This window comes from Neofelis nebulosa, chromosome X (genome assembly GCF_028018385.1).
Source record: "Neofelis nebulosa isolate mNeoNeb1 chromosome X, mNeoNeb1.pri, whole genome shotgun sequence".
Taxonomy (NCBI): Eukaryota; Metazoa; Chordata; class Mammalia; order Carnivora; family Felidae; genus Neofelis; species Neofelis nebulosa.
Genome location: NC_080800.1, coordinates 20,854,721 through 20,867,701, shown reverse-complemented (window position 1 = coordinate 20,867,701; position 12,981 = coordinate 20,854,721). Strand labels below are relative to the sequence as shown.

At 41.2% G+C, this 12,981-nt stretch overlaps 1 protein-coding gene across 2 annotated transcripts in view; it reads right to left on the bottom strand.

The window, feature by feature from the left end:
- The window catches only part of POLA1 (DNA polymerase alpha 1, catalytic subunit), a 306,942-nt gene that overhangs the window by 284,040 nt on the left and 9,921 nt on the right, over positions 1 to 12,981 (bottom strand). For both annotated transcript variants that reach the window (XM_058713648.1, XM_058713647.1), the window contains exons 5-10: positions 6,537 to 6,652; positions 6,025 to 6,087; positions 5,039 to 5,131; positions 4,525 to 4,612; positions 4,034 to 4,235; positions 3,768 to 3,946 (exon numbers count right to left, since the gene is read on the bottom strand). In XM_058713648.1, coding sequence (XP_058569631.1) covers positions 3,768 to 3,946; positions 4,034 to 4,235; positions 4,525 to 4,612; positions 5,039 to 5,131; positions 6,025 to 6,087; positions 6,537 to 6,652 — 741 coding nt within the window. The remainder of the gene's footprint in view (positions 1 to 3,767; positions 3,947 to 4,033; positions 4,236 to 4,524; positions 4,613 to 5,038; positions 5,132 to 6,024; positions 6,088 to 6,536; positions 6,653 to 12,981) is intronic.

Sequence of the window (12,981 nt, the reverse complement as noted above, 5' to 3'; positions counted from 1 at the left end):
CTTCCCATATGCAAAGAGTAAGACTCTTTTCATAATTATGGAGCATTCAGCAATAACTGACTTACTTAGAATCTGTAAAAAAGTGAGACACAATAACAGGGTCTTTGGGAGTACTTCGTTTTTATTAGCAGCATTGATTTCACCAAGGCTCAGTGATCATTACCTGCTATCATGATGAAACTGTTCAACCCCCTGAGATTAAAGGACGTCTTTTTTTTTTTTTAAGCCGTCCTTTTTAACCCGTTGGCATCAATCACAGAGAACGCAGCTTAAGAAGTGCCACAGAACAGCAGAGTGGACTGTGGGTGAGAAGCCCAGAGCTCTGGCCACTTTATTTTTTGAAGCCTTAACTTCTTCTCTATAACTAGACCAGACTGCCTGAGGCCTTCTCCAGCACTTGAAATTTCCTTTTACCATAGCATTTGGGAGATAAGCCAATAAGAGACTAGTATCTGTTTCAAATGCAGAATATTTCCCGATAGTGGTTGAAAAGGCCTATCTTTGACTATGGTTAGCACCAGAGATTCAGTAACGATACGTATCATAAATTCGTGGCTTTTCTAATAAAGCCGTGCTTCAATGCCTCGATCTTAACCTCCAACAACTATGACTATAGACAAGCACTAGCCAATAGAAATTTCTGTGATGACAGAACTGTTCTATCTATGCCATCCATGGATCTGGTAGCTACTAGTCACAGGTGGCTATTAAAGCATTTGAAATGTGGCTACTGGCTGAGAAGCTGAATTTTTTAATTTCACTTTAATTACTTTAAATCTAAATGTAAAGAGCTACATGTGGACAGTGGCTACCATAGTGGATGGTGCTGCTCTAAGCCTTGTCCTGCGAAACGATGCTGTCAGTTTCTCAGAGTATCAACAAGTAAACAAAAGGTGGAAATAATAAACTCATTTTCACACAGAAAACAAGACTGTTGTTGCTTCAGGTTCTAATCCTTGGCATTTGACAGTGGGCAATCTGCTGGTTTATACGTGGATTAACCTTGGCCGGCACCGTGTCTCTCTGCATTACCCGTTCTTCCCCCACGCTGCTAGCAGCTACAAGAGGCAATCTCAACAACAGCAGTGAATGCATCTCTGGCTCCCTGAAACCTTCCATGTGCATCTACAGGCCTGTCCACAGCCATGCAGTGCATTTCAATGGACATTTATTCAATACCTACTACACGCTTGGCATTAGGCTGGAAGCTGGAAATAAAAGGTCCCATCCATCCAGGAGTTAAATAAAATACTTTGGAGCAAGAAAAACACAGAATCAGATCTTTACAAAGTAGTATGACAAACAGTGCACCAGGAAAGGGTATGATGGGGTCCCAGGGAAAATGAGGCTGGTCTAGAGGATTAGGAAAACTTCCAGGAGATGACACACCTGGGCTGAGACAGTGAGGGCATTCCAGTCAAACACCATGAGTAAAGGGACATGGTATCAACAGGAGCAGGCGTATACAGGGAACTATCTCTAGAACACAGAAGTCATACACGGCAGGTGTCAGAAGCCTTCCTAAGGAACTTGGACTTTATGTTGCAGACAGTAGACACTGAGGTGTGTTTTGGGTTTGTTGTTGGTTTTTTTTTTTTTTTTTTTAACAACGGAATGACGTGGTCAGAGCTCCCCTGCTGAGCAATCGCTCTGGCAGCAATGTGGGGATGACAGCTGAGGGATCCCTCAGGAAGCTATCACAATGGTTTCAGGAGGCAAGCGGGGATCAGAGGTGGAAGACGCAAGGAGAAAGAGAAGACAGCTTGTTACCTTGAGGAGGAGAAAACTAACAAGATATGGTGAGGAAAGTGAGGAAAAGGGGCAGTCAAGGCTTGCTCCCGAGTCTCTGGTTTTGATGGGACCATTAACCAAGACAGGGTATCAAATCCAGCACCGAGCGGACCCAGCAGAGAGACTAGCACTGGGAAGAGCAGGCCCACCACATCGCGCAACTCCAGCAAGCCCCCCAGTGTTGCACTCCAGGGAGCGGGAGACACGTGAAGCACATGTGAAAATGATGTCCCCTGAAGCCGTATGATAGGGCAGGCCTGGGTTTCGGCACTGGATGGGAAATACCTGCTCAGCCGCACGCAACCCCACCTGCCAGTCTACCCTCCACTGGTGAGCAGCAAAGAGGTAGTAGCCAAACAGGTGAGAGGGTCTAACCGAACTGTCTTGTCACAGCTAAAGTAGATACCATTTCTAAGATGGTTGAGATTTTTTAACATGGCTTATTCTTTACCTACGAAACTAACACTGCAGTTCACTACTCAAATGGCTCTGCACCTGTCCCTATGCATTTACTATGCTGAGGCCTATTAATGCTTCTGCTCCCTTCGGAGAGACTGTTAACAACCTTCCAGTGGATGTCAATGCCTGGTTATCTTTAAGATAAATCTGGCCCACAAGACTGATGGTTAATGCTTACTCCTCTTATTCATTCACTTGCTTCATGGATACTCTATTTTCACTGGATGCAGCCTCCGGGAAACCACTTTGAAAAATAACACAGTTGCATCTACCCTCACACCCAGAAATGGATCCGAGTGAAGGCAACTCTGTTTAAGGATATATGTGGTATTTTATATTAATCTGACCTACCTTGGCATGCCCAACCCTGGGGTGAAGAAGGGCTCAAGGAGGACAAAAAAACACTAGAGAGCCTCCTGGCTTTGTCTGAGGCAGAATTCACATTCTCAGTTCATTCGGAGGAGGACCTGGGAACCATCCTCGATTCCTCCTTTCTGTCAGTCCCCATGTCAATCCAGTGACAAATTCATGTCAAAATACATGTGAAATACATTCATTCCTCTCCTCCTCCACAGCCATCACTAAGCCAAGTAACCAGCATGCCTGCCCTGTACCGAATGATCTCCAGGCTCCAGTCTTCCCCTCCCCCCACACACACTATTCTCCGCACAGACCTATTTATTCTCCACACAAACCAGAAGGCTCCTGTTAAACAGTAAGCCCAACTATATGACTACCACCGCCACGCCACCAGCACTTAAAATCCTCCACTGCAGCCCTCTCCATTCTTAGAGTGAGATCTAAATTCCTCAGTGTGGCTTTCACGGTCCTTCATCACCTGGCCTTTGCCTTTGTCTCCAACTTCATTTTCTACCAATCTTGTCACTGGATTGCTGTGCTACAATTCAGACCGGTCTCCTTTCTCTCTCCAGGCCTCTGTGCTCACCAGTTCATCACAATGAAATGCTCTTTCCTCAGCTCAGCACGTGCCTCAGATCTCACCCAATGGTGGTCTCTGAAAACAGGACTTCCCTGGCCATCCCCCAACTAACTGCCTTCACACCATTTACCAACTTACCTTATTTACCACCCATTTTTCCCCACCCAATCCCACCACAGTTGAATGTAAACTCCACCGGGATTGGGAATTTGTCCGGCTAGTTCACGGCATCTCACTGCCTGGCATACAGCAGGTATTCAATTTGCTAAATAAACAAATTAATGACTGATTCCATTTAAAAGAAAGCGCATAACTACAACTTCAGATACATCGAAGGTGAACAACAAGCACAGATTCCAAAATCACATATAACTGGTTTTCGGAAAACACATTTTTAAGGATTATTCATACCATAGCTCATCTCCACCGGGGTGGCTCACACACTTCACAATGAATGAATGGTGCTCTTTTACTACACATGTATATGAGGGCAGAGCCTTTGCCAATTACAGTAACTAAAGCACTTAAGGGAAAGGCACCATTCTGTACTAAAGGCGGTTACCATACGTATGATTACCTGGTTGGGTGTACTGATCTTCATAAGCATCCAGCCAATAAAACTGAAACACTTGTTCCTCATCTGCCCCTTTTACCAGCGGGAGGTGACCGGAATCCACTTGGACTTCCTGGGCTGAGAAACTGCTATCATCTTCCTGATCAATGTCCCAACAAGAAACATCTGGGAGGAAACTTCCTCTGCAGAAATCACATATCAAAAACTTTCAAAATCCAACTGAGTCATTTGTAGTGCTACCTGCCAAAAAAGTCATAAAATGCTCTTACAAGTAGGACAAGGGGCCTTTCCCAGGATCTGCCTCATGTTTCACCCCCTCTGCTGGCTCAGTCTCTTGGTCCCAAGTCTTGACAGCCATGGGCTCCACATCTACTTCCTCAGCTTCCATAGGTTCATCAAAGTCACCGTCTTCAAAATTCATTGTCCCGGAGTCCTTCTTGTCGTCTATACACAAAGCTGGCACGGACTCTCCTGCAGGCGTCATCACACATTCCCATCATGTAGAGCTGCCATGTAACACAAAGGCCTCCCCCACACGGCAACAGCAGCCTACCCTTCCTCCCACACTGTCCTGCATTCCTGTTCAATCTCCAAATTGGATGTTTTCTACCTTTTGCTGCTATGGATTCAAATCTTTCACCCTTAAACCTGCTATCACAATACCTTCAAAATTGCCTCCACTTCCTCCTTCAGGGGGCCTCCATTCCCAACAGCATTTTGCAACTGCTCAACACCCTTGCAGCTCTGACATTAGACTTACCAGCAAATTCAGCATGTTTAAGGGGAACAGAAGTTAATGGAGGCTCCTTCCTTGAGACAGGGGAAGCAGTTTTTCTTGAAGGAACTGCCTGTAAATATTTTTACACGTTCGGTCAGTTAAACCTGCATAGTATTTTATACTGTCCTACCCTGACCGAAGAAAACGACAGTTCCCATTTATACGACAATTTTATGTATCATTAATATAACAGCTTCCATTATTTTACTGTTACCTAGGTTTACAAAAAAATACTTGTTTCCAGGAAGAAAATTATTGCATTTAGCACAGCTGTAATACCTATAATAAACACATACTAGTTACTAAAAATTTACTATGAAAGAAGCAGGCACATGCTATTTTTGAAATACATGAAACTATACAATCAAAAGGGAGTCCTAATTTAAAACAAAAATCAAGAAGAAATTCAAAAGCATTTCCCTCACATAGAAAAGCAATAAAGTAAGTTTTAAGCAATAATACAAATCAAGATTGAAGGTTTTTCCACTCACTTTACCTTGGGGGTGTGCACAGAGAAAGGATTCAGTGAATCTCCAATGGATCTTTTCTTCTTTGGTATCATTACAGGTGGTAGAGTTATTTGAGGTGTCTTTAAAAGGAGGAGTAAGACAGACATTCACTGCCCTGCTTGGCTTACCAGAAGACAGAAAAAGTACATTTCTTCCCCCCAATGAAGCCTAATAAGCAAAGCATTCTTCCTTCCCTGCTCCCCCGGCAGATCTATGTTCATGTACTACAGTTACTATAGCAACAATACCAGACTCACTAGAAAACCAGAACAGATATTAAATCCACCTCTCACCCAATTTTTTCTTTTTACAACTTAACATACTTTTCCCCTACCCCTCCAGGATATTGCATGTAAAAACTGTTAAGCTAGAACTACACATGTTGGTGTTGTTTTAACGAAGTGTTACTTAGAAAGAAACACACCTCTAAATGAATTTAGTCTCCACGTGTAACAGCCCCAGTGTAAACTCCCAGAGCAGCCGAGCCTGTCTGAGTTGTCTCAGGAACAGCTCACTGCCTCTTCCTTCACTCCCTCTCTGAATTCAAGATGAGGATCTCATGCCTGACTGTGCAGACTGACAGGTTTCAATCTATTTCGGGAACATACACTGCAGAAACTAAACACAAGCAGCGTGCATTCCCAGAACTGACTCGTGTATATTCTTACTACCTCAAACACATCCCCACGCGGCCCCATCGACATAACTGCATAGCTTGTAACAGCTGGAAACTACTCACCTAAAGTGGTAAGAAACCAATTTGGAGAGTTGTGTGTGTGTGTGTGTGTGTGTGTGTGTGCGCGCGCGCGTGTGTGTGCACACGCACCCATGTGTGTGTCTTGGGGGGGGGAGGTTGTGTTGTCGCTGAATTTTTTGTTTTAAATTCTAGCAGCAGTCTGTTTTGTAAAATTACTGAATTGTTTCTTCAGCCTATGTCCCCCGCATATTTGACAACTCCCCGAGAATGACTTACCTCAGTGTTCAGATCTTGGAGAATGTCACCTAGCAGATCATCCTTAGACAAGTCGACAGCTTTCTGAAAAGTATAATTGGAGACAGAATGAGAAAGCCCTGCACTTCACGTTCTCACCCACACTATGTGTCTGTGAAAGGAAGAACCCAACCAGTCAGTCCTTGCCTCTCCAGTCCCCACCCTGAGGACTCACCTACCGTTCAGATCTTAACCACCACCTGTGTACATGCAACTCCTAAACCTAGAGCCCCCATCCTGTTTTCACCCTCATTCCAGGAGCCTCTGGCTAATCAATGAAATAAACACCCTGTCCGTTCACTTTTCTATCTCCAAGTTCCAAACAATGAGGTGCCTAAATTCATCTAGAAATACACATCCAACTGCGTGAAAGTGGGAAAATACAATGGAAATATCTGAGCTCAAGAACACTGAGCACCTATTGTCCATACAATCAAATACTAAATTTACTTCTCAAAGAAAAAGACAAAATACAAGGAAACCATGAAACTCACGTCTGCAGTCTTCTTCCCAGCACTAGCAATGAACAGTGACTTGATATTGTTTGGTTTTGTCACCACAGCCTTCTTTACATTCCTCCTGTCTTTAGTACGTGCTTTTTTATCTTTGCCTGTTGGAATACAACTTAGTCATAAACATGTACAACTAAAAGCCTAGTCACCTGCCCTCTGTATAGGAGAATGAAAAGAAAAACATAAAGAATTCAAAATACAAAAACACAGGTGCCTAGCTGGCTCAGTTGGTAAAGCATGTGACTCTTGACCTTGGGGTCATGAGTTCAAGTCCCATGTTGGGCGTGAAGCCTACTAAAAAAGAAATAATAAAATACAAAAATATGAGACTTTATACGTGGTACACAGGGAAGAATCTTTAAAAGTGGCTTAATTCAGGAAAACTTTGGCTAAATGTTATTATAAAAACTGATGATGGGGGACATGGCTGGCCCAACTGGTGGAGCATGTGACTCTTGATCTCAGGGTTGTGAGTTCGAGCTGCATGTTGGATACAGAGATTACTTAAAAATAAAATCTTAAAAAAAAAAAACTGATGAAACACTAAATATCAGGATAAGTTACTAAGCAGGACTGTTTAATGGCTATTGTTAGTGTGAACAGAAATCTTTTTAAAAGGTAGGATTTTTTTTTTTGTTTTTTCTCCAAGAGAAATGAAACAACCAAGCTCATCTGGAACCAGAGGATTAGCCTAGCAGCCTTCATCAGATCATCTTTTTTAGTGCTATCCTGATGGCAGGAAAACTGAAATATGAAGAAATAGGATTACCAATCATGGTAGTGTAGCATCCTAATTTCCATCTTCTGAGGAAGAGCAACCACACACACACACACACACACACACACACACACACACACACAATATGTTGTAACAACACTAAACGGCACGGAAACATTTTTTCCATATTTTCTCTTATGGCAATGTGTTAATCACCTACAAACTCTTCTAATACTGCCAGTTTTACTCCCTCTTTCTGATTCATTCCAGAACTCTCTACCTCAAAAAGACCTAGAATGAATAGCTAATACGGTGTGGTGTAAGAATACACACACCAGGGGTGCCTGGATGACTCAGTCAGTTTAGCGTCCAACTTCGGCTAAGGTCATGATCTCAGGGTTTGCAAGTCCGAGCCCCACCTGTTGGGCTCTGTGCTGACAGCTCAGAGCCTGGAGCCTGCTTCAGGTTTTGCATCTCCCTCTCTATCTGCAACTCCCCTAGTCATGCTCTGTCTCACTCTTTCAAAAATAAATAAACATTAAAATAAATTTTTAAAAGAAGATATCCACCAGATGAAATAGAAAATTGAATCCAGAAAAGACTGAATTACTTGTGTAACCTAGCATATAATAAAGGTGGCATCTTATATCACTGGGGAGAAAATGGACTTTTTAACAAGTAGTGTTGCTTCTCGAATTGTAAAGAAAACAGTACCAACACCAAAAAAATCACAGATCAAAAAATTTTTAATGAAAATAGACAAATACTTTCAAGTTCCTTTGTAAGCTGGGTATAAGAAAAGTATTTCTAACAGATTCAAAATCCATCTGCAAGAAAAAATTTGACAGATTCAATTATACCAGAAACAGGTTTAAAGACAAAACACAAGAAAACTTTTGCAGTGCTTTGCAGATAAAGAACCAATTTTTCTGATTAAAAAAAACTCCTGGGGTGCCTGGGTGGTTCAGTTGGTTAGGCATCTGACTCTTGATTTCAGCTCAGGTCATGACCTCACAGTTCAGGAGTTTGAACCCCACATCAGGCTCCATGCTGACAGTGTGGAGCCTGCTTGGGATTCTCTCTCCCTCTCTCTGCCCCTTCTCTGCTCATGCCCAAGCACTCTATCAAAATAAATAAATGAACTTTAAGAAGAAATTCCGATATTAAAAAAGCCCCAAGGCCCAAAAACAATGTGCACAATAAACACAAACATACAGTTCACATTAAAAAATATATAAACAGTCGGGGCTCAGTGGGTTGAGCATCTGACTTCAGCTCGGGTCATGATCTCACAGTTTGTGAGTGCGAGTCCCGCATCAGGCTCTGGGCTGACAGCTCAGAAACTGGAGCCTGCTTTGGATTCTGTGTCTCCCTCTCTCCGTTCCTCCCCCGCTCACTCTCTGTCTCTCTCTCCTTCAAAAATAAACAAACATTAAAAAAACTTAAAAATTTAAAATGTATAAACAGCTCTAAGTTTCATGAAAAGATGCTTAACTTCATCTGTAGAAGAAACGCAAATGAAAACCACATTCAGATGTCACTTCTCACGTATCAGAACGCCAAAAATCCAAAGGCCTGACAAGGCACTCTGTTGGCAAGGCCATAGGGTCTAAATGGACACTCATACTGTTCATGGGAGTGCAAAATGGGACAAGTACTAGAGAAGTATCTCCTAAAACTCCATGTGCATTTACTCTCTGAGCCAGCAATCCTCCTTCTAGGAGTTTTCTCTGAGAAAAGCACCACACACACTAAGTTACTCAATGCAGATTTTTTTGTGAAAGCAAATTGTTGAAAATCTAATTGACAACTCACGGAAACCATTTGAATACACCATCATCACATGTTTATACAGTTAAATACTATGCAAGTATGTAGAAACAAGTAAGTAAGAAAGAGGTATCTCCATGTGCTAATATGGAATGATTTTCAGGTCACCCTGTTAAGTGAAAAAACAGAGTATAAAAGCACCCACAGAAAAATCTCTTTTGTGTGAGAAAAAAATAAAAATATACACACATAATTCCATTCCTGGGTATATACCCAAAAGAACTGAAAACAGGTGTTCAAACAAAAACTTACACATGAATGTTTGTAGCAGGACAATTCACAATAACCGGAAGGTAGAAACATCCCAAATTCCATCAGCTAATAAATGGATAAACAATATGTGGTATAGCCTTGCAATGGATTATTATTCAGCCACAAAAAGGGTGGAAGTGCTAATACATGCTACAACATAAGGGAACCTTAAATCATTATGCTAAATGAAAGGAGCCAGATACAAATGGCCACATATTTTCAAAATAGGCAAATCCACAGAGACAAAGACTAGTGGCTGCCAGGTGATAGGAGAAGGAAGACTGAGGAGCGACTGCTTAATGGGTATGGGTTTCCACCTGGGGTGCTAAAAATGTTCTGGAACTAGATAATGGTCATGGCTACAAACATTGTTAACTTATTAAACATCAATTATAATAAAATGTATGTGTATTTAACTGCAAAAAGGGCATTTTTTTCGTGTACCTAAAAATGAAAAAATTGTACAACATTTGTGAAAAACATACGAGAAATAATTTTTTATTGAAATCATTTGGCAGTTTGAAACCAGAATAGAATCAATGGCCAAAATGTTTAGAACACAAAATACAGGTCCTAATACAGGGTATCAAAAGAGAAGGTCAACAGAGGTTTGAATAGCATGAAAGGTTTCTTAAGTAGGCTTTAATCTCCCCATCATAGGTTAGTAGTATCTAGAGAAGGACAAAAAGAAACAAAGAATAGGAGTCAACAGCTGATGTACAAACTTTCACAGTGTTAGTACTTGTTTTGTTTGTTTTATTCATTTTCCTACTTATGTTTTTTCATTAGGACTTAGTTAATATTTTCTGCTTCTATTTGAAAACATGTCAGGGCAGTCCCTGACATGGCAGATCCACACCAGAGAGTTGTCCTTTTAAATCTATGCAAAACTCTACAATTTCTTCTAAGTCTTCCAAGGGGACTACAGAATTCTCTTTCCCTTCCTAAGATCTTAGGGACCTTATTGGGCTCTCCTGAGGGGCACTGAGGCAGTGGGGACTCATGGATGAATGGCGGCAAAGCATGGAATAAAGACGTATAAAACTGAGAATGCCAAGTCATTCTCTTCACTGATGTATTACTAGGAAGAGATAACAAGATGACAATGGAAACAAAAAGATGACTCGTGTATTCAACAAATACTGCATACTTTCTCTGCACGTGCTACTGTGACTGGCACTGAGATGACTAGGACATGGGTCCTTTCATCAAAAACCTCCGGGTCCAGTGCAACCTAACTTACAGATAACAAAACTCAGGTCCAGGTAACTGATGGGAGTCATTAAAGATGATAAAGACAATTCACAACAAAGCCATAACTCAAAGTCTTCCTTCGTTCAGGGAGATAAAAAGCACACAGGTTCCTTTCATTCTCTTCTTCATGGACACACAAAAACTACAAATACACAATTAGCCACACTGCTACCAAATGGTACCACCGTGTAGAGTCCCTACATTACACAGGTTAGCAGAAACCAGGAAGACAGTCCACATATTTACCGTAACTAATGAATGACTAAGTAACATCCAACATTAAAAAATTACATTTATCCTTATTTCTTTTGTGGAAGGAAAACAGGAAGGATAATCAGAAACTATTAAAAATGGTTACCTAGGGAAACTGGGTAAAAACCAAGTAGAGAGCACAGTGATGAGGATAAGATTTATCTGAGTCTTGATTTCAGTATCGTTGTGATTTTGAAATCATGAAAATCTTTCACAATATTCAAAAATTGAAATTGAAACAAAGGATTTTTTTAAATCCTAATTTGAATACAAACACAAATGAACCTTGGTAGTAAACTGATAAAATAGCACAAAGAAAAAAATACTTCACGCACTTTCCAAACACAATCCTCTTAACTATACACCCTTAGTGAGAACAAATAAAACTGCAAAGAAATTATTTAGCCATTTTTATGTACAATTCAGTAGAGCTACATATATTCACAGCATTGTTCAACCGATCTCCAGAACTTTTTCAATTGTTTATAAAATGAGTTATTTATTTATTTATTTATTTTGAGAGAGAACACGTGAATGGGGGAGGGCAGAGAGACAATCCAAGGAAGACTCCACACTGATAGTGCAAAGCCCAACACGGGGCTCGAACCCATGAGATGCAAGATCATGACCTGAACCGAAGTTGGACAGTTAACCAACTGAGCCACCTGGGCACCCCAAACTGCAAAGAAATAATAAACTTCACTTAGAAAGGTTGCCAGTAGACATATTGGTTTAGTAGCTCTAAAACTTCTAAAATTATTTTGCGTGTATTTTAAAGGACAAGAGTTTTCGGGCTGCTTGGATGGCTCAGTCGGTTAAGCGTCTGACTTCGGCTCAGGTCATGATCTCACGGTATGTGAGTTCGAGCCCCACGTCGGGTCTGTGCTACAGCTCAGAGCCTGGAGCCTGCTTCAGATTCTGTCTCCCTGTCTCTCTGCCATTCCCCAACTCATGCTCTGTCTCCTTCTGTCTCAAAAACAAACACTAAAAAATTTTTAAATAAATAAGAAAAATAAAGTACAAGGGTTTTCACGACGTTGAAGGCAGATACAAATACAGAATTGGAGAAGACAAAGTAAGAACCCTGCGGTACTATATTTGAAATGAATGTATCACTATAAAATCATGACAGACACACATATAAAATCTCTTAGTTCTAGTCACTAAAAGGGCCTAAAAACCATTACACCCAGTAGCAAAGAGTACCATCCATCCTCCTGATCTGAATACCACTCTCCACTCAAGGAGCCATGATTCTTGGGGGGAAACGGTTGATTCCAGGTCAGCGACAGGAATAATACAATGAGAACCTGGAACATCTTCCTAGCCCAGGAAGCAAGGAAATGCTCAAAGACCGAAGTGGTCATGTCAAAAAGACATAGGAGGCAGCTCAAAGGAGCTCCCACTGCCAAATTTAGGATAATTTGAACATCAAAAAAAAAAATAATGATAATGGATACTGAACTAAAACAGTAATTTTATTTCAATCTTTGAGTTTAAAGTGATCATTTTGGAAAAAAAAAAAGGAAACAGAAAGTCATCAATAGATGTTGAAAGCATTGGGTGATAGTTGGTGAGTGAAAGATACACACATGATCTCACATATCATCCCTTATTTACATTAATACAAAGGTGGAAAAGTAGCTTTATAAGGAAGAGATCTGATGAACATCACTTTGGCCAAGAGAGCAAACTCAGTATCACCAAGAATAGGACAAAATGACATTATGTGCCTCTTAATATGATCAGTGTAAAGGACACAATTTCTTCTATATTGCATTTTTGACAAAATATTTCATCTCTAGGGGCACTTGGGTGGCTCAGTCGGTTGAGCGTCCGACTTCGGCTCAGGTCGTGATCTCAAAGTTTGTGGGTTCGAGCTCCGCGTCAGGCTCTGTGCGGACAGCTCGGAGCCTGGAGCCTGCTTGGATTCTGTGTCTCCCTCTTTCTCTGCCCCTCCCCTGTTCGTGCTTTGTCTCTCTCTCTCAAAAATGAAAAACATTAAAAAAATTTTAAATATTTAACCTCTGTACACCAAGAAGCAATCAGGCAAATCCCAGATTGTGGAATAGTGAACAAAACCAGCCTGGTCCCTTAAAGATGTCAAGGTCATGAAAGACC